The 22,489-nt window shown below is 42.8% G+C and overlaps 1 protein-coding gene across 1 annotated transcript in view; it reads right to left on the minus strand.

Annotated features, from left to right (window-relative positions):
• Positions 1–454: 454 nt before the first annotated feature.
• rgs3a (regulator of G protein signaling 3a) overlaps positions 455–22,489 on the minus strand; it is a 177,692-nt gene continuing 155,657 nt past the window's right edge. Inside the window, exons 13-16 of the mRNA XM_056290421.1 lie at positions 8,786–8,887; positions 7,043–7,104; positions 5,739–5,905; positions 455–2,896 (exon numbers count right to left, since the gene is read on the minus strand). Of these exons, the coding sequence (XP_056146396.1) occupies positions 2,696–2,896; positions 5,739–5,905; positions 7,043–7,104; positions 8,786–8,887 (532 nt within the window). The 3' untranslated portion in view covers positions 455–2,695. The remainder of the gene's footprint in view (positions 2,897–5,738; positions 5,906–7,042; positions 7,105–8,785; positions 8,888–22,489) is intronic.

Below are 22,489 nucleotides of genomic sequence, written 5' to 3' on the forward strand. Positions count from 1 at the left end.
GTAAATCACAGGTTGCTTTATGACCAACTATTCGTCTCATTCGACTCACGTGTCTACCCAATATCGGCAACTACAAGAATGTACCTCCATACAATCAGATATAAAACTGCTGTCCAAACTCAGGATATCCGAGCACAAGATGGATGGATCTAAACTCAAATTAACCTACCGACAACACTCTCGAAGGGCTGACATGTAGCAGATGTCGGCATGTACAAACGATTTTCCGCCATGTTTATGCTTCCTCCTTCTGTCCAAACCGCGCAGCCATCGCGATACTTTCTCATTAGGATGACATCATCAGCGAGACAAGGTCCCTTAAAAAGACAGTGCATATTGAGCGCAACTGCACAAACGTGTTGTTATCAACTGCTGACAGTACGGTAGCAAATTCGAGAGGGCGGCCGGGAACCGCCACAGCTGGGACGCGAACCCATAACTCCTGCACCGCAGGCGACAACGTTAACCAGTCGACTAAAGGGTCCGACCCGTTAGCCAAGGGCTAACGTGTCTACTTATCCATGCACGTTACAGTACACTTTGGAAAGTAAAAAAAAATCAGACAGGATTTATTCCACCAGTTGGTTGTTTTATTTATCATTCGCAATGACAACAATTGTACTCTACTTTCTTCTTTGCTTGCTAACATAGGAGATGCGTTTTGAATTGTAAACAGTGAAAATGATGAAATGCATTTTATTAAACTCCTTACAAGTAGTGTATGACCAGGGAAAAGGGCGGACTGTACCTGCCCTTGCTCACCTAATTTTTCTTTTATAATAATACAAGTCATCTTATAGCTCTGAGTCTCTTGTATTTACATAGATACAGCCAGGTCCCACACTTATTAGTTGTAGAGACCTATTGTTTTTTGTTGTTTTTTTAAATGTCTTTTTCTCGTAGTTTTCTTAAAGAATTATATTTACATCCACAATGCCCCAGCTGCCTGCTGCTGGGGTATACACACAGTTAGAATTACTCACTTAAAATTCATGGAACTACTCATGGTTTTTACTTTTAAGTTGTAAGTCAACCTTATAGCTCTAGGTATTTTTTCTTAAGTAGAATTAATAAAAAGCTCAAGCCATTGGTCTTCCTCATACAAATTGAACATTACTCAAATAAATGAACATCAAAATAATAATAATAATATTAATAATAATATTTAAAAAAATATTGCACTTAAAGTTCAGGACAGCATTGAACTTGTTTGGTGGTTAAGAGGGAAGTGAGAGCGTTCAGCTGAGTGCCTTGGTGAAGGTGAGGATGGGGTAAAAGCATTCAGCAAGATAGTCTAAATAAATAGGCAAACCTTTGTATAACATGAAGCGTTATTATCTCTATTTTAATGTTTATGAAATGAGCAATTCCTACGTACTGCTCAACATATACCTATGGAGTGCAGATTTGAACCTAAAGTGTATAAAACATTTAATATGTAAAAATAAGGAAACATTGATGACATAAAACCAAGCTGGGAACCCTCAAAGCTGAGTGCCTTGATGTCCTGAGAATGCTTCCTCCTTCACTCCAGAACGAGCGGCAATGTCAAAGGAAATGCTGTTCGGCTCTACGGAACACTTTCAAGCCTTTCCTTTCTCGTCTGTCCTTTCTTTGCCGCTAACAATCTTTGAAGACGGGCAGAGAGTCCTTTTCATTACTGAGATATTTTAATGTAAGAGTGACACGCCTTCGTGTTTCATCACATTGTCAGTCCATCCAAAAGTACGTTGAATTTTTCCACCCATGTTTTCAGTTCACATCTTAAACTTCGGATAATTGCAATAAGCTGGAACCCTTTGGAAAAGGTCCACGGGTAGATGCAGTGTTTGACAGAGGTGCATTCGTGTAATTTGCATGTGTGCTTCCGCTAAACGACAAGTGTGTGAAACAGAACCATAATTCTAGTTTCCATCCAGTCATTCACACATTACCTAAGACGTTTTCTTTTTCCCCTCTAGGAGACAGTTTGGAGACCAATGAAAAATATATTCGTGAACAATGACACACACAGACACACACAAACACACAGACACACACAAACAAACACACACACACACAGACAGACACACACACACACACACACACACACACACACATGTCTCTGTCGTACCAACAGCTTTTAACTGGCTTCAAGGATAGAGTTGGTAGAGGGGAAAGAAAGGAGTGAAAGGGGGAGTTCTAAGAGAAAATAAAGGGGGGGAAAGTGAAAAAACAGTACCGGACTGTCTTCAAATCTGCATGGTATCTCTGCATCCCCCCTCCCCCCCTTCTCTTTTCTACAGTATATCTGGACAAGTTAAATACAGACAAAATTGCCAATTTTTGACAAGAGACTGCAACCAAAACATAACAGTGATAAGAGAAGTGTCCAGGTCCTGTTGTGACCCTCACTCACGGGCCGCTGTATCTTTCCTACATCCATTCATCTAGCTATCCATCCATACAGGCATCCACCCGGTCATTGTGTAAACAACATTCCTTTGCAGTGCCACAGCCTTGCCGTCTCCTCTCACACCATAACAACAAAAATTATAGTGGATGGAATGGCAAAAAAAGAAAAAAGAAAAAAAGGCAAACAAGGAGATGTCAACCCCCCACCCCGTTATTTTTTTTTCAAGTCTCAAATCCTTATGTTTCTTTTATCATCATCATCATCTCTTAGCAAGCACTCCTTTTTTTGTCTTCAGTGCTCTTATGATGAAGAGGAAGTGGAAGTGGAGCTGGGTTTCTTTTGGTTGATTAAGTCCACGTAGAGTTCTGAGCGCAAGAAACGCGGGTACGAGTCCTTCTCCATCAGCCCATATATCCTTCTCTGTGCTAGGTCAAAGCAGGAGCGAGTCACATTCTGCAGGTTTTCCTTGGTGTGCTCTCTGGTGTATGAATCCAAGTTTACCTGAGGGGCAAAAATAATAGGACAGAACAAAACTAAGAAAATATTGAAACTCTCATACTTACAATATACAACAGAAACTGCTTATACGTAACTGTACTTATAGTGATCAACCACTTAAACTGATCAAGAGTCAGGGGACAGAATCATTCCTATAATAACACTATTTAAATGATCTGGTTATTGTGATCAAACAGTAAATGGGAAATTGAAGAAGAAAAACTACATCTTAAAACCTTGGACACACAGGAAATCCAATGTTAAAATATATATATTTTTTTTTTTGCTTTCTCCCATGATACTGACCAGCACCACATCTCTGACCTGAAAATCCAAAATAAATCCACCTCCAAAATCACTAGATCACTACCTAAAGTAGCATAGGCTTACTTTCATTTTTAGGCCTCGGCTGACTCTTCTCAAAACTATACTTTTATGCTTTTCTGTAGCCTAGTATGTCTTAATGCATGCACGCTCAATAATCCAGGTAAGACAATCAAAGAAGGTTTGAATCAGTTCATCTGGATACAACGTTTACTGACAGATATGTCTCATCACTCAAAGTCTCAACTGACTGCAGGTATCCCCACCCTTATAAACAATACAGCTGCATAACAACCGCACCCAACGACCAATTTCATATGCAAATGTGGGCGTGCCCATTAACTAGAGTTACAATGGCCATGTGTACTATATTCACACAGGATTTGGGAATGTTTGCTATCACAACATCGTAAGATGGTGACAGATGTAATCTTAGCCCCCCCCCCCCCCCCCGCTCGGTTCAAATATGGTCGTTCCCTCTTCACACAGATGGCCTCTTTGACTCCGCGTTCAAACCAGCGTTTCTCCCTATCAAGGATGTGCACATCCTCATCCTTGAAAGAGTGCCACTGGCCTGTAGATGGGTGTAGACCATCTGTCCACAGTCTGTAGACTGAAGAGGTCACTTAGTTAAGTGATGAAATATATCTGTCAATGCACGTTGTATCCAGAGGGATTGATTCAATCTTCTTTGGTAGCCTAGTATAGTTTATTTTCAAATTCTTGTCTGAAGGAGCTGATTTTGTGCTGAACAATAGTCTACAGCAGGATCCCAACTTTCAATCAGCTAAACTGTACTCAGCACAAGCAGTCAGCACAAACATGGAGCTGAATGGGGCAACGATCCCATTCTCTAAAAAAGAAAATCAACCAAATGCACTTGTAGTGGCTCCAAAGCAACATACATAAGTAATTTGTGCATTATTGGGTTGTACTATCTAATATCAGATTATTCAGGCTTATTCTGCCTGTTTACGATTTGTAGGCCTCTTGCGGAGGTTCATGCAAAGTGCAGGAAAAAATTACCAGGAAAAATCAGTACCTCCACTCCACTGCTCATATTCATAGTTTTTTTTTCCCGTTTTCTCCCCAGTTGTATCTGACCACTCTTCCAAGCCATCCCAGTCGCTGCTCCATCCCCTCTGCTGATCTGGCGAGGGCTATAAACTACCACATGCCTCCTCCAATACATGTAGAGTCACCAGCTGCTTCCTTTCACCTGACAGTGAGGAGTTTCGCCAGGGGGACGTAGCGCGTGGGAAAATCACGCTATTCCCCCCAGTTCCCCCTCCCCCCGAACAGGTGCCCCGACCAACCAGAGGAGGCATTAGGGCAGCGACCAGGACACATACCCACATCCAGCTTCCCACCCGCCGACACAGCCAATCGTTTCTGGAGGGATGCCCGATCAAGCCTGAGGTAACACGGGGATTCGAACCGGCGATCTTTGTGTTGGTAGGCAACGGAATAGACTGCTATGCTATGCTACCCAGACGCCCCTATAGCTATAGTTTTAATCCAAAATAAACTCTGGAACTTTATCCTGATCCATCATAGAAGTCAAGAATACATATGTTGGCTATTCACGTTATTTTGTAGTCACCAGAAGCACAACTTGTTGCTTTTTTTAAAGGACGGGATTCTGCCCATTTCACTTCCATGTTAGCACTGGTCGCTCGCACTGAGTGCTTGTTCATATCTATGTTCAGATTCTATACGCAGAAAAAAGGTCTGTAGCAATGTAGTATGTCCCCTAAACCCAAGAACAAATACAAATACAGATACAAATACAATACAATATATAAACTACAGACAACTTTATTAATCCCAATTTGTTTGGAGAAGTTGTTCGAACACAACCAACACCCCCCAAAAATGAACTATTACCTGTTTAAGGTAATAGTTTCTATCACTGAAACTCTTAAGTAGTAAAAACAGCCACGTCTCAAGATGAAAAGTGTTAAGGCACAAAAAAGAATAAAGAGCTGTGGAGCAAGAGGTTTCTTAGCTTTACGTCTACATGTGCTTTGGTATATTTGGACAATGAAGCTTCTGCCACTCTCTCTAGGGTTTAAGACAAATGGGAGAGTGCTGTAGGGAGGGGGAAAAAAGCCTTTTAAGTGCATATCACCCTCATTCTTTCCACCTACTATCATAGAAATTATTTCTGACGGGCCTTCTACATTCATCACCTTACAGCACCACCCCAAAAGACAGGCTTTTCCATTTAGTCAGTGCAGTGATTGTGTCATGTAGCATCTACTTTTTGTCAAAAAAAAAAAGCACGTTAAAATAAAAACCTTCAATCTCCCAAATAAACATGTGAGGATTTGGGTTACCTTAACTGACAAACCTTGCTAAATATCGTTCATTGGTACAAGTGCTTGTTGATATAACCAATAACTAAAGATAAGGAGGTTGAATTAGTGAACCCAGCTGATCTAAAGACTGTGTGCTTGTAGCAGCACTGGATGCCGGCTTTCTCTGCGTCTAACTCTATGCTGCTTAGATTTTTACTCACCTCTTTACAAGACTGTATGGCAATGTATTCTGCAAATATTTTCTTGGCTTTAGAGGCCATCTTGGACTGTGATTTGATCTTTTTGTAGTCTTCACAGGCGAGCCAAAATTCCAGGTTTTCCTCACTGAACTCTGTGCGCAAGAAAGCTCTGAATGCTGCCAGACCATCTGATGAAAAAGAGAAAGTGCAGGAGGGGAATGAGCAGGAGAAGAAGACCAGACTATAATACCATGGTAACGCCATAGCTAAACCACTTGTTGGCAGTTCCAGCACCTAAAATAGCACAGTGACATAAAGTCATTTGAGTCATGTGGTTGGAAAAAAATTAAAGCCTGCAAACCATCCCTGTTGAATCATGTTTACAACTCATGCCATAACACATCTGCAAAGTGACATCAGCCTTCTCACCCTATCCCCATATTACCCCCCCCTCCCCGCCCCTTATTCCTCACTGCATTCCTAAATCTCCATGGGGTGGATGAACAGAAAGGTTATTGTGTTTCCTTGTATGTTGGGAGTGGGAGTGGGGGGGGGGTTACTTTTCTTGTTAAACTAAAATCTGCTCAGAGGGCTTTTTTTAAGTGCCGGTGTTTTTAATGACTTCAGGAAGAAAGCATCCAGGAGGAAGAATGGCAGGAAGCTGGGTCCCACCCTCTACTCCTGCCTGCACCTTTCCGTTCCCATGATTCCCCTGCATTAACGACAATCAACGGTTAACCATCTCTTACTAGGGGGCACAAATGATGCAAGACAGTTGGGACTGTTACAGTATGTCTGACAGTGTGGAGTTAAAATTAATGAATGAAACAAATAAAGCAACACGGTGGCAAATTGCCTGCTGTATTATCTTTCTCTTTTTTACACTTTTCTAAATACGAGGGCTTGATCCGGTCACTGGGATTAAGGAACATGCTTCACGTTGGCTCTTCTCTGCAATAGAAGGCACACATGCACATCCTCTGAAACTTGCACCATGCAAGTGAGGTATACATGACTTATATTTGATATGGATCAATTTTGCTGTGTTTTTGCAATTTTGCTGCGCTTGCTGGTCTCCTCTACCTAGAGCATTTATGTGTCCGTCTAATACATTCCTTCCATCTTGCAGCTACTGTGCCTCTAACACCACACAGCATTCCAGCAGTTGGAAAAAATGATCAAATCCAAATGTCTGAAGCTATACCCTTCCCACTTTGAATAATTCTCATACGCTAAAGGAGCAGAAAAGGAGAGAGGTAGAAGTGGAATTAAAGACAAGAGAAAGGTGGTGGAAAAAAATGCAACAAAAAAAATAACCGACTTACATTTGTGTACCAACAGCTTGTCTAGCGACTCCCCCCATTTGAGTGCCTCCTCCGGGGTGGGCCTGCAGATAAAAGCGGAACGGTTCTTTAACAAGCCCATCTCAGCCAGATTTCTCATTGTGTGACCCATCCGAAGAACCTTCCCTATACTGCGCTGGATAGATGAGTGGGAATGCAGACAAAGGTAACTCCTCCGCAGTTTTCCTTCCACTCGTTTCCGATCTTCAGTCGTGCTTTTCGCTAAACTCGTTCCGTGTGACTGGGAGCGTACGCGCGCACAGCCGGACGTCATGAGCCTCTACCGGAGACTGCGGGGCTCGGGCGCTGGCATTTTATATGACCACCAGTGGAACTTGGGAGGGCTGGGAGGGGCGGGGGTTAACCAGCCAATGGCAAGGGGTTATCAAGTTTAGGACCATCCTCCCACCAGTCTCTCTGCCCGCCCTCTTTTCCTCTCACTCTTTCAGGGGTGTTTTCCGCCATGCTGGAAAACATGCTATGTACCTTTCATCTAAATCCACAGCTAGGGACTCGCTGAGTTCAGCTCATAGTCACGACACAGCAACATATTGCTTTGTAGATATGTAATTTGGCCACTTTGATTTTTTTCTTCTTTATTTCCTCCCGACAAACAGCTATTTGTGACAAATTTGTTTTCTTTCTAAAGGTACAACGATGACATTTTTCCTCCTTTACCAAAGGCAAAGGCAGTCTTTGCCCCATCTCTTTCTCTGACTCTAACCAGCCAGGTGTGATTTACTTCGTTGTGTTTCGGAGAGGCAATCCTGTTGTCTCAAGGAAGACAACGCACATTTGCTCCCTGTAAGGCGAACTGACTCAGTGAAGTGTAAACTGCATTGCAAGGATCAGTACTGACCATAGCTCTGACCCCTTCAAGACACTTGATAGAAGTCATTCACTGCAAACTGTTGATGCACATTTTTTTCTACATAGGGACACACTATCTATGGACAGGATTGTACATTTTGTTAATCTATATTTGCATTCAGATGAGCATTTTGCACTATAAATTAAACCACAAAATAGAAAGCATGAAAACTAACCTAAGGTCTAACTTGTTCTTTCAGTTTATAAGGCCGAGTCCCCTACATCAAATATGACGCTTTCTTGCTCTTTTTTAAAACAATCTTTTAAACCCTGCATTTGATTAAGTCATGATTCCCACCTTAAGGAGTTGATTTATTTTTTTAAACTACTTTTATTAATCCCCGTGCGGAAATTGCTCTCTGCATTTAATCCACCCTAGCTGTGTAGCTTGGAGCAGTGGGCAGCCGCCGTGTAGCACCCGGGGACCAACTCCAGTTCTTCTTGCCATGCCTCGGTTAGGGGCACAGACAGGAGTATTAACCCTAACATGCATGTCTTTTCGATGGTGGGGGAAACCGGAGCACCCGGAGAAAACCCACCGCAGACACGGGGAGAACATGCAAACACCACACAGAGGATGACCTGGGATGACCCCCAAGGTTGGACAACCCCGGGGTTCGAACCCTGGACCTTCTTGCTGTGAGGCAGAGGCGCTAACCACTGGGCCACCATGCCGCCATTTCTCCAACCCTATTTCTCCGTGCTAACACTCATGCATTCATGTCACAATTTCCAAGCAATCTCCCCTCGCTGCTACTACCCACATGGCTGTCTTTCTTCACCTGGTCATCACCACTTGTGGTATACCAGATACACACCAACACACAAACTAAGACACAAAGGCAGTGGACTTACTTGACTGACCTCATTGTTTTATCCAACTTGCTGGCTGGATTACTTCCTGGTGATTCATTCCTCCTCCGCAGGAAAGCCAGCCGATTCTTCATGTCTTTGGCCCTAAGAGAGAGAGAATGAGCCAGAGAGAGGACGGAGGAAGGGGGAAGCAAAAAAAGTTGACGAAGGTGAGTGAGTGATAGATATGGGCATGGTGGGAAGAGCAACGTCAAGGTAGGACATAAAATGGGAGAAATTAATTGAAGATGACAGAAAGAACAAAAGAAAGAAGGAAAGAAAGAAAGAAAGAAAGAAAATAAAAAGGAATACAAAACACAGGAATACAAAACAATGATAGGAGAGAAGAAGAGAAAGATTGAGTTGAGTTGAGCCTCCAATCCAAAATCCAATCAAAACAATCCAAGGCATGGGAAAACACTGCTCAAGTTCTTCAGCAATCCAAGTCCAATCCATATGCACTTAAAAACACAAATGCCAGAAAGAAAAATAATAAAAGGCCTAAAAATAAAGGCAATGTTCTTGTACATTTTAATCTTCAGCAAGAGATGTTGGAAAAGAGGAGTAAAAATGTCCAGCGGGTCGTTCCGCCAGTAGCAAGCTCCTATTCCTTTCTTCGTATCACCGTCTCCTATTAATCTAATCTCTCTATCACTCTGTTTCTTTTCGGCGTTATCTTTCCCTTGCAGGTTCCTGGGCAGGGACTAAGCGAGTATGGTAGAGAAGGAGGAGAGAGATTCACTCCTCACTCCTCTGTTTCATCACTTCTTTCTTGCAGGTGTCTTCAGGGGTTGCTGAGAGGGAGCTGACCCAGGGCCGAAGCAACAGGGCACATTGACCTCCTGCTTCTTCTGTCGCCCTCCGCGAAATGCCAAGCTTACCTATCTGACCTATTTCCAGACATCTAACTTAGAGACCACCAGCACACCTAGCCAACACTATTGTAATTCCCCAAGAGGTGGCACACCAGCCCCCAGTTCCCATAGGTCCTAATACAACACTGCAGATTCCCACAATCCCATGGTATGTGTCCTGGCTTTTCCCAACCTGGAGCGCGTGCTGCCTCACTGGGACTTAACCTCACTCAACATCCATTTCCTGATTTCCTGCTTTTGATTTCCACCGTGGATTGGCTGGCCCAGTAATAATTCAGTACCACGGAGTGTGCCACCCTAATCGCTCTCACCTCTCCCACTATCACCTTAAAGCACCCGAATGAGCAAAAGCAGCCCAAATTAAGAAACAAGGCTTCCAGTTATAGACAGCTGGCTCACAAACATGCGCACATGGGTGCACACAAATCTTTATTAGGGCCTACACATGGATATTCATGACTACTGAATGAATAAAAAACCATGCAAAAACATACATGCCAAAGTTCCCCCGTACACCTGTGCCCCCACATGTCCACTACACACACAAGGGGTGGGCACTATGGTGGGCAGTATATGTATATGGAAAAGGGGCCTCTTTCAGGACATGTATTTGTGCAGGGGCTGTAATTTGAGTACATTTCTATTGTAATTAATGAAAAAGGCGGTTGTATGTTGTGTTAAGATTGTGCAATAAGAAAAGAGTGGTGTGGCATCATCTACTTTCTTATGGAGTACCTTCCTTTCCTACAGCTATATCTTCCTATATTCACGAAGGCAGGTAAGGCGACTTAAAAAATCGTCTCTTATTCTGAATACCTATTCACTAGTTTGTCTTCCTGTGAAGACTGTTTTTTTTTCAAACTGCACCAATGGCAAGATATAATTCATTCACCGATCATACCCAATTTCCCCTCGGGAATAAATAAAGTATTCTGATTCAGATTCTGATAAAAACTTTGAGGAGCTTTGGGTGAATGCTTAAACTAGATGAGGGTACTTGCTAAAAAAAAAAAATCAAATTGCACTGTAGTGGAAGTAATAGCTCCCACTTACCAGTTCAAAAGACATTATTATCCAAATATAAGCTCTTTTGTGATTCCAAAAGGTCATAACATCAAAAGTAAGATTTATGTGGTCTATTTTTAGTTTTTACTTGGGTAATTTGGCATTGAGCTGTGTATTGGTCAGCTAAAAGAAAACCTCTGCTACGCCAAAAAATATAAAGGACCGGGGATATTTTCTGAGGGCTGGAAAGTATTTTATGAGCCTAATGATTAATTTCATGTTATTCAAGTCTGATTCTAATGTAGGCTGAAAGCTGACCCCGCGTGGGAGTTACGTGCAATGACGTCACACCGCTTGTCAATGAACAGCAGTTTATGCCTCTATACTGCCACCATGTGGTTAATATTAGATATTGCTCTGCTTCTGTGACCTCGTCGTCCGCCTCATCTTCAAGATCACTGTGTGATGTCCACTAGGCGTAACTCAAGTCAACGCAAGGTTCAGCTGTGCATGACAGGAACCCAACGGCAAAAACGAATTTGTATATGATCGCCTAAGAAATGTAAATTAAACTAAAAAGAAGCTGTATAGTTTTTGGGGACACGTTAGGGCGATTAATCGGAACAGACTTTTACAATCATTAAACCAACACAAGGCATTGAGAGCCCACTTCGGCTCTGTAATTGTAATCTAATCATTCAACTGGACACTCACTGATAACACAACTTCTTTCAAGAGAAAATACACGGAATTCACTTTTCTCTATTGGTCTATAGACACCTGAAGTGTATGAGCGATTAAGAAAATTACGACAAGTGGGGTGTCTGAGGCCCACCTGGGATGAAGAGGTTATATGTACATGACAACCCCTCTGCAAAAACTGATCAACAGACCCAATCTATTGCCCCTGCCCCTGCTAACACCCTAACCCACCTCATCGTACAGGTAGCTTCACTTGCCCCCCCCCCTCAACCCCAACAAAAACACACCTACATACACATACGCATACATACATACATGCAGATGCACACACAACTCACACTGCACATTAAAGATATTTACCCACTGTCTATATATAGAATTTCATATTCTGTTTATGTACTGTCTATACATAACATTTTGCACAAATACAGATCTTGCACAGATAGTTTTTGCACAGATACAATATATCGCCATCGTGTATTGTATATTGTACATAGTATTTGGATAGCTTATTTATTTCTGCTGATATTAATTTATTTAGATGTCTTTATTCCATATTCTGTCTTTCTATTTTTTTGGGGGGGGGGGGTTCCGATAATGGCACTCAGATTGGAACACAAAGGAAGAATTTCATTTGACAGGGCAACTTGTTTTTAACTGTGCATATGACAATAAACGCTTCCACTTGACTTGACTTGACTGCTGAGAGACTACAACCACCGAGCACCATGAGAGAGCAACTGGTGCATGAAGCGGACTGACACTTAGCGGTGGTATGTGGAATGGTGTGTACTGCTGGAACACCAGAAGTTAGCCAAGTAAACTCCCTCACTTCGCTTAACCAAGGCACAGCCCTGACGGTGTGTAAAAAAAACCTCAAGTTAAATTCAGACGGAAAATGAACCTTTTGTAGTTCAGCCACAGGCTAAGCAGGACAATCCAGTAAAGTTGGCTGTTTTTCAAACAATCAGGCACCAAAATGATGGGAGATGTAGGCATGTATTTTCATATCCCAGATGTTTTACTCCATATCAGAAGTGTCAAGTAACCACTGTTATATTTACGCTACACGAGTGGGTTATGCTTAAAGTGAGCCAACTTTTGAATTACTTAAAATCTCTCACAGTAAAGCCACCTGAGAAACAGAAGTACAGACCTCTACTATCATGTACAGATCTTTTTTCTTTTTTTTAATGACACTCATTTTAACCTTTCAGGTACTCTCCTGACATTGTGCACCCCAGTCTGCAAATAGCTCCCCAAGATCAGTAAGCAACAGCAATGACTATCAATCTCTGCAAAATGTTGGACATGCACTGACCCCACCCACCATTAATAACGTCATCTGCCAAAGAAGTGACTCATGCGCTGGAGAAGATTATCAAATTTGCATGATCTTTCATGCAATTTGCTGTCAAATGAAGATTTTTTTTTTGCACACACTGCACATCTGCAGTGTACTCCAACACAGTGTATGCATTGACTGTACAGACTGTACGTTTTCTCTACATTTAACTATTTTTGCTGATTCTGCAACTGCTATTTTGAATGTACAAAAATGTTGACTACTAGACATCTAATTTGCTGTCACACAGACATTTCAACTGTTTGCAGCATAGCTGGGGGGGGGGTCATGCAAAACCGTGTGTGTGCATGTGTGTATGTGTTTATGTGTGTGTGTGCGGAGAGAGAGAGAGAGACAGACAGACAGACAGACAGACAGATATGGCTATCGCTATCTCCTTGTGTGAATAAAGAGTGCGAGGTCTTTAGTGCCGCAATTATCTGCAGGTTTCCACACTCTTATTCCCACTTTGCTTGGCTCATATTAGACACACTAATAGCACCCGCCAGCTATTCCTGGTGTTCTGAAAGTAGGCTGCACTCCCAGGGAAAGGTTCTGGGAATACAAGTGGGGAGAAGTGCAGACAGACATATTGCAGAGTACAGTGCACTGCACAAACATACAGGAAACTCATTGCTCCACTTCATTAAGCTTTTCCGCTTGCCTGTTCTGACTGTATTTCCCATGGCAGAATGTGCTTCACCCGTTCTAACACCTTGCCTTTAACATGCCGGGCACAGCACTGAGCAGGGGGTAGGGAGAAGGAGAGGTAGAGCACCACCCCAAGGTGAGCACCTTTCAGGCATGTTTTCCTTTGCTCTGCTGCTTACTATTTACAGAAGACTGTGTGCCTTTTCTGTGTATACAGGACAGGCTGCACAAATAACTGTGTGTGTGTGTGTGTGTGTGTGTGTGTGTGTGTGTGTGTGTGTGTGTGTGTGTGTGTGTGTGTGTGTGTGTGTGTGTGTGTGTGTGTGTGTGTGTGTGTGTGTGTGTGTGTGAGTGTGAGTGTGAGTGTGTGAGTGTGAGTGTGTATGTGCATGTGTGAAAGGTCACAGACCTGGATAGTGTGTCTGCAAAACACTGAATTCCTGTACTATTTGTGCTCTTCCCATAATGATCATAATGCTATAGGAAGAACTTGTGAGGGGTGCTGTTACTTTCCTCTCAGAAAAAAATACTGAGTTCCACGATATCAAATAGCAAAATAGGAAAATGTTAGACTGTAATAAGAATAGGATTTATAATAATAATAACATATAATAATAATAATAATATAATATAATAAGAAGACGAAGAATTGAGAATAAGGTATGCCACTTACACAAATCAAAGAGGCCCCACAGGGAGAGGGTCACTATATTTCTTGAACAATGAAAAAGGGAACCGTCCTCAGTTGTGCGTGTAAATTTATTTAGTATAGCGCCTTTCACAGAGCAAGGTCACAAAGTGCTTCATGATAGTAAAATTGTTAAAAATAAGACCATAAACAGTAGCGAGGGGGAAAAAAAAGCTTAAATCACACAACATTATAAACACTTGACTGCACAAGGTGAGACAAAGGCCAGTCTGAATAAATAAGTCTTCAGCCGCTTTTTGAAGGCACCAATGGAGACTGCAGATCATATGTCTGAAGGTAGAGTGGTCCACAGGGCCACAGCCACAGATTCAAATGCATGATCACCTTTTGTGCTCAAACGAGAGCGAGGGACAACCAATAAGCCCTTGTCAGAAGACCTAAGTGACCTACTCGTGATAATGAGATGGAGCAGCTCGCAGATGTACACAGGTGCCTGACCACGCAGGGCTCTACATGTGAACACAACAACCTTAAAATGAATCCTAAACTTGATGGGAAGCCAGGGCAAATAAGACAACAACAAAAAAAATGGGTGCAATGTGAGTCGTCCTCCTGGACGTGATCAGCAGCCTTGCAGCAGAGTTCTGGACCATTTGCAGATGGTCCAGGGGACGACTTGCTGAGGCAGGTGAAAAGGGAATTGCAGCAGTCTAGCCGGGATGATACAAAATTCATGAGTGATCATATCAAGCTCAGGTTGTGACACAACACACCTGAGTTTGTCAATGTTTCTTAAATGGAAAAAAAACAAACACGTATGGGTGAACAATTTAATATGTTGATCCAAGTACATATCCTGATCAAACATAACACCAGGATATCTAAGAATAGACTGTACTGCTGAGGAAAGGGACCCAATACAATGAGCAACCTTGGAAGCTATACTATCAGAAGCAGCGATAAGGACCTCAGTCTTGTCTCTGTTTAGCTGCAAAAAGTTGTTGGCCATCCAGTCCTTAATGGCAATAATATATATATATTCACAGTCTATGTATCTCTAGCCCAAGAAAGGTCTCTATTTCTGACAAACTCACCTTCCCAGTCACACAGATCACATGAGCAGTCCTATTCCTGAAATCCAGGTTGAATATAATAAGAAAAAGGGGCAGCCTCGAGTTAGAAGTTGAAGCCGCTCCTTTTTTAAAATAGTTTGAGCACTTCAGTGCCACAGGGGATTCTCCTCACTGTGACTGCCAAATGAGATTCACGTAAGAGGTCATAGCGCCTCTTGTCATCTTGAGAACAGCTATTTTTCTGAAGCTAAAAATGCCCTCCACGCCATCATCCATCCCTTCCTCTCCCTCGTTTCTTACTCCGTCCATCTCTAATTCTTGTGCAAATGAAATAACCAAAGCAGAGGTTAGCCCACATGCAATAAACACACACACAGACAATAATGGCTTTCTTACCTTTCCAGGTACTTCTCTGAAAAATCAACCCTGGTATGGAACATGAAAGCCCGCCTGTGTGGAGGTTCAGCTAGTGTGTACGAAAACGCTAGTGTGGGTAAATATGTCTGTCAGAGCATTAGCACTCAGGACCCAGGGGGTTGTTTGACAATTACATTCCTCTAACCCCTGAGAGGCTCTGCTGAGGCTTTATATAGTCCTAGGGGTCTGGAAAAGGCGGGCTCTGGACTCGCCCAATCACCACGCAGCATTTATTGATGCCTGATTTCCCTCGCCAAGGCTCGGACACTCTTTAGTTTTAATGAGTTCGTTGTTTTTTAGTCTTTAAGAAGACCTTCAACAGGATATTGGGAAAGGGTTAGCGTTAAGGTTGGACAGACGTGGGTTTGCTCTTTTAAAACTATATTTCACTGATTAGACCTGGGTGCTTTTCTATTATCTTGCAAATGTTTTGACTCAGCTTTCTCAACAGACAAGTGGTGGCATAGGTCCAGACTGTGCTTACCTTTTCAGCCCTGTTATTAACACAAATCCAAAACCATATTTCACATATGTTACTCTCTACACTGGTTGTCCTTGTTATGTAGTAGCTGTATAGCTCAGTAGGTAAGGACGATGGCTTTCCTGCTGGAGAGAGGGGGGTTCAAACCCTGGTTATTAAAAGTGCCCTTTGTTATTTACTGATGAATGCCAAAGATTGTCTATGGATCCAAGGAGGTGTGGTATTGTATGAGGAAGTCAGGAGTTGCAGAGAAGTATGTAGGAGTGTTGCAGGATACGTATGAGGGAAGTGTGACAATGGTGAGGTGTGCGTTTGGAATGACAGATGGGTTCAAGGTTGAGGTGGGATTACATCAAGGATCGGCTCTTAGCCCTTTCTTGTTTGCAATGGTGATGGACAGGTTGACGGACAAGATCAGGCAGGAGTCTCCATGGACGATGATGTTCGCGGATGACATTATGATCTGTAGCGAGAGTAGGATGCAGGTTGAGGAGAGCCTGGAGAGGTGGAGGTATGCACTGGAGAGAAGAGGAATGAAAGTCAGTAGGAGCAAGACGGAATACCTATGTGTGAATGAGAGGGAGGACAGTGGAATGGTCAGGATGCAAGGAGTGGAGGTGACAAAGGCATTTGAGTTTAAATACTTGGGGTCAACTGTCCAAAGTAACGGGGAGTGCAGTAGAGAGGTGAAAAAGAGAGTGTAGGCAGGTTGGAGTGGGTGGAGAAGTGTGTCAGGAGTGATTTGCGACAGAAGGGTATCAGCAAGAGTTAAAGGGAAAGTTTACAAGATGGTTGTGAGACCAGCTATGTTATATGGTTTGGAGACAGTGGCACTGACGAAAAGACAGGAGGCGGAGCTGGAGGTGGCAGAGTTGAAGATGCTAAGATTTTCACTGGGAGTAACGAAGAAGGACAGGATTAGGAACGATTATATTAGAGGGACTGCTCAGGTTGGACAGTTTGGAGACAAAGCAAGAGAGGCAAGATTGAGATGGCTTGGACATGTGTGGAGGAGAGATGCTGAGTATATTGGGAGAAGGATGCTGAATATGGAGCTGCCAGGGAAGAGGAGAAGAGGAAGGCCAAAGAGGAGGTTTATGGATGTGGTGAGGGATAGTTAAAGTTATCATGTGATAGTTAAAGCATCAGCTGGACTATCTTACATCCACTTGTGTGTGTGTGTTTTTTTTTCTTTCAATTTTTCCCACACAGTTGTCCAACCTTGGGGGTCGTCCCAGGTCATCCTCTGTGTGGAGTTTGCATGTTCTCCCCATGTCTGTGTGGGCTTCCTCCGGGTGCTCCGGGTTCCTCCCACAGTCCAAAGACATGTAGGTCCGGTGAATCAGCCATACTAAGTTGTCCCTAGGTGTGAATGTGTCCGCCCTGTGATGGAGTGGCAGCCATTCCAGGGTGTCTCCCCACCTACTGCCCAATGACTGCTGAGATAGGCTCCAGCACCTCGCAACCCTAAGCAGGATAAGCTGCTTGGATAATGGATGGATGACCCCCCCCCTTTTCTTCCCAATTGTACCTGGCCAATTAACCCACTCTTCTAATTCGCCCCGGTCACTGCTTCACCCCCTCTGCCGATCCGAGGAGGGCTGCAGACTACCACATGCCTCCTCCGATACGTGAGTCACCAGCCGTTTCTTTTCACCTGACAGTGAGGAGTTTCGCCAGGGGGATGTAGCACATGGGAGAATCATGCTATTCCCTCTGGCCACAAACGACCAGAGGAGGTGCTAGTGCAGCAAGCAGGACACATACCCACATCCAGCTTCCCAACTGCAGACACGGACAATTGTGTCTGTAGGGATGCCCAACCAAGCCGGAGGTAACACAGGGATTCGAACTGGCAATCCCTGTGTTGGTAGGCAATGGAATAGACCGCTACGCTACCCAGATGCCAGCCGGACTATCTTACATCCACTTGTGTGTGTCTTTGTCTTTCTGGTGGTTGGATCCTACCAGATAAGGAAGAAACATGTGGCTGTGACATGATCCATTGCTTCCGGGAATGAGAACACCTGGACTGAGTCAGAAGAAAGGTGTCAATGAAGGGGGGGAGGATATGACAGAGTCCAGTAAAACAGCTGTGCTATAGATGAGTGAAAGGGATGGGGGTGTAGTCTTTAGTGTGAAGGGAAGAGAAGGGGTAATAGCAGGGGAGTAGAAGAGGGATAAAACAAGATGAGTGTAACAAACAGAACGGAGGTTAGATAAAGAGCTGATGGGGATAGCCTGTCTAGCTTCTCTAGTTTGGAGCTGTACTCCGCTGTTATCTTGGGTTTCATTTCAAATACCAAGTCTATGGCTCAGCCAGAAGCATGGGGAAACTGCTTTCACATGATCTTAATGTAGTACTTTTTTAAAATGAAATATAACATATTTAGGGAGGATAATTGCAAATGTATGTGTTTGAAATTGGAAATGGCACATTTTGGCAAAGAAGGTTGTGCTTCAAAATGTACATCATATTTACATACATATGGTTTTACTGTCAGGAATATCTGTGGGTGGCTTCATTTGATTTGCTGGTGATGGAGTAATTGGCAGCTATGCTATATAATTTGTCCGAAACCCAGTCTGGTCAAAGTCAGCAATGGTAATCATCCACAACTGTAACCCTGAGGTTACAGGTCTACTTGTGTAGACTTCAACTACAACTGTGAACATGCTTGGCTAATAGTCCTTAACTTCCAAATCATTAGCTACCAAAAGTTTATGTATCCTATGATTTAAATGGAACTGGGACAAATATCTCTTCAAAGATATGAGTCAGATGCCGGGATGACTGATCCCTGCTGGGGTTTTGTTAAACCCGTGGTGATGCACATTAAGTGCCAGGTAAACCAGGTGTTCCTCCCAACCAAGGTTGCTGAGCCCAACGTGTAAGCCAATAATATTAAAATAGAAAAGTATTACAATCTCACAAAGATAAATAAATTGATAAATAAACCCATATTCCGGAATGTATCCGTGTTTCGAATGTAGTGAATTCAGGGGTGGCCGGGAAGTGAACCCGGGTCGCCCTCACCACGGGCGACTGAGCTAACCAGTCAACTAAAGGGTCGAACCTGCTAGCCGAGGGCTAGCGAGTCTAGTCATCCATGGTCGTTACACTACCCCCCTCCTTCGGGGAGCGTGTCCCCGCGCTTCAGCATATCAGTTCCCTCACGCCTCTGGGCACACGCGCTTCCGACGGCCTCACGGTCTCACCATCCCACTTCTGACAACAATGTAGTGAATTGAGGGGGCAGCCAAGAATCTGCCGCAGCCGGGAACCGAACCCGGATAGCCCAGACCATGGGCGACTCCACTAAGCAGTCAACTACTACTACTACTTTCGGCTGCTCCCGTTAGGAGTCGCCACAGCGGATCATCCGCCACTAAGCAGTCAACTAAAGGGATTAATTGGCATTAGTGACGTGCTATAGACTTGCTTGGGTTGTGCTTTTATGAAGTCCAAAAGTCATATTCAATTTAATAGCAAAAGCAAGGAGGACACATCGGTATAAAAGGATTTTAGATTCAAAGTTACACTGAATTTCAACATGTTTCCCTGAAGGTTGGGAATGTCTGTTCACAAATTCAGGCACCATATACATTAATTGGCTAGAAAACGTATCGACTAGACATGTTATCAATTCCTCCAGGCACGCGCCCAAAGTAGGCTAGTATAGCTATCCTGGAAAACTGTGACGCAGTTCTTATTGTTGGTCCTTAGTTTGTGTAAACAGTGTGTTGTGTACCTCCAGCAGATTCCTCACATATTGGTCACTATTGATCCAAACATTGCCACGGTCTCTAAACAATAATAGTCCTTGTGATCCACTGATATGTAGGCTAGGAGATAAGCCAGTGAGAGAGAAGTGAATACTCCTTGTTGTGCATCAGCACTGTATGGAGAACACTGCTGTGAATGAGGATATGTGTGTGATGACAATATGCTTCCTGTTCATTTGAGATGTTTGAAAAGTGTTTTAAGGCCCTGACTTCTATATGTGAGACTATGCTAGATTTGTGATTGTCTTATATTGTCTTAGACTTGTCAGGTTAAGTACATTATTGCATCTTTTGTCAACATATGTACCCATCTGTGTGTGCATATTTACTGAACACTTTTTTTTTGTAATTCCTCCAAGAGGTTCCCCAATATGAGTTTGATTCCTATTATTGGCCCAAATTGTACTCCGCAAAGACTATGTGCTTAAAATAAGAACATGGGGGGGGGGGGCACTGTAATGTAGCACAAGCAGGTGAGGATGTGTCTTTGTTACAGTTTCTCAATAAACAGCAATTTTATATCATCTTGTCACATGATGTCAAAGCTTTTGTTAGCTTATGTTAAGCACCTCTATGATTGCATTACAATCCACTCTAAAGCATGAGCTTTTTTTCTTTTTCTTTTTTCTTTTGTAGGATTTTCCCCTCCTTTTCTCCCTAATTATACTTGGCAAATTACCCCACTCTCCCGAGCCATCCCGGTCACTGCTCCACCCCCTCTTCTGATCCGGGGAGGGCTGCAGACTACCACATGCCTCCTCCAATACATGTGGAGTCGCCAGCCGCTTCTTTTCACCTGACAGTGAGAAGTTTCACCAGGGGGATGTAGCACGTGGGAGGATCCCGCTATTCCCCTTAGTTCCTCTTCCCCAACGAACAGGCACCCCAACCAACCAGAGGAGGCGCTAGTGCAGTGACCAGGACGCATAACCACATCTGTCTTCCCACCCACAGACACGGCCAATTGTGTCTGTAGGGACGCCTGACCAAGCCGGAGTTAACATGGGGATTTGAACCGTCGATCCCCGTTTTGGTAGGCAACAGAATAGACTGCTATGCTACCCTTGTTTTGCTTTTGTTAACCAAAAACTGAAATTGTTTTAACCTATAGAACCACACTATAAACTCTAAATAAATACAGAGTCATCTGTGATATTGTGAATGTGAAACAACAATTGGTTTCCATTAAAAATAAAGAAGTCGCCTCTATCAAGAGGTTCCAAGTGGATGTATTAAGTTTTATTTTGTCTTACAGGCAAGCTAGCCCCTGAACTGTCTGGTGTACAGTATAATATCCTACAACAGCCTGTAACAGTTGTAGGAGTGTACTGTCTGCAGTTTTGTGTCCATCCACCTTAGGACCTCTAAGACCTCCAGTCCTTGAGAAGTCTAACATGCAAAAAAATCAAGAGAAAGTCAAAGATAGTTGATGAAGACAATAACGGCAGCATGGGATGAGAACAGAAACAAAGAATTAGTGTGGTTTACAATAATGGGTTCATATTTCAGAAGTTCGAAAAAAGAGGAAAAAGTGCTGAAAGTTCAATAGAAATTAAGGTAATGGAGACAGTGGTACTTGGGGTGTAGGTTTACATGAAGTGATGCACAGAAATTGTGCATAGTGTCAGATGGTGAGGGGGGTCATAAACCTTTCCAGCGTTAGAAACACAGCTTTTAGAAGGGTTCATCTCTTTTCATAACTGTCAACTATACCAGCATGCAGAAATGGAATCTGTACGGCAAAATAAATAAATGAATGAATGAATGAACGAATGAACGATTGAATAAATAAATAGATTGATTGCAAATACTATTTTGTTGGAAAAATATGTAATGCAACTTTAATGCAATCGTTGCACAATATTTGAATTATGAATCTATTTTGACACCTCAAGCATCACGGTAACTTCACTCGCCCTCTTCAATAAAAGCACAGTATTCAGCAAACAGCAAACAAAACATTAATTTATATGACAGCCATGTTATATATACAAATCCCAACAACATATGACAATATATTGAAAGCTTGCGCAAAAATCTGATTAATAACCGCTGCAAACAGGAAAGCCATCTAGTCCAGCAAAACCTCATCCAAAACTCATCATCTTTCAGTCTGTGGGGTAACATTGTGGAACAGTGAGCACGGAACTCAAACAACGTACAAAGAAGAAGTACAAAGGACTGATTAACAAGAGATATAGGGATGAGGAAGAGTTGTGTTAACTGTTAAGTATTATTTATCTCTAAACATTTCTGATTACATTTTTTTTCTATGACTCCAAGTGGATATTTGAGTTGTACGTAGCACTGAGATCTGTTTATTCTTGGTACAGGACATTAGGATATGTTTTTCTTTTTCTTTCTTTTTTCTCTTTCTCTCGTGTTTTGATGTGATTTTTTTTCTCTTATTGTTCACAGTAGCTGAGTTTGTATTGTGCAGCACAACTTGCATTGAATGTGTACTATACAGTACAGTGGGAATTGAGTTTGAAATGTATAGTAGCTGAATTAACTCGAGACTAGGTGAGAAGAGGTAGGATAAAATAAGTGTATACTTCCTCCTCTTCCTTTTCCAACATGTGACAAATAGTCTGATGCATATGGAGATTTGTTCACTGAGTTTCATGTGTGGATTTGTTGATCACTTCAGATTATTGGCAATGGCTCATCTGTATGTTATATCCTGCTTATTTACATGCTCGAAATAAGTCATCATCATCATT

Source organism: Lampris incognitus, chromosome 12, assembly GCF_029633865.1.
Source record: "Lampris incognitus isolate fLamInc1 chromosome 12, fLamInc1.hap2, whole genome shotgun sequence".
NCBI lineage: Eukaryota > Metazoa > Chordata > Actinopteri > Lampriformes > Lampridae > Lampris > Lampris incognitus.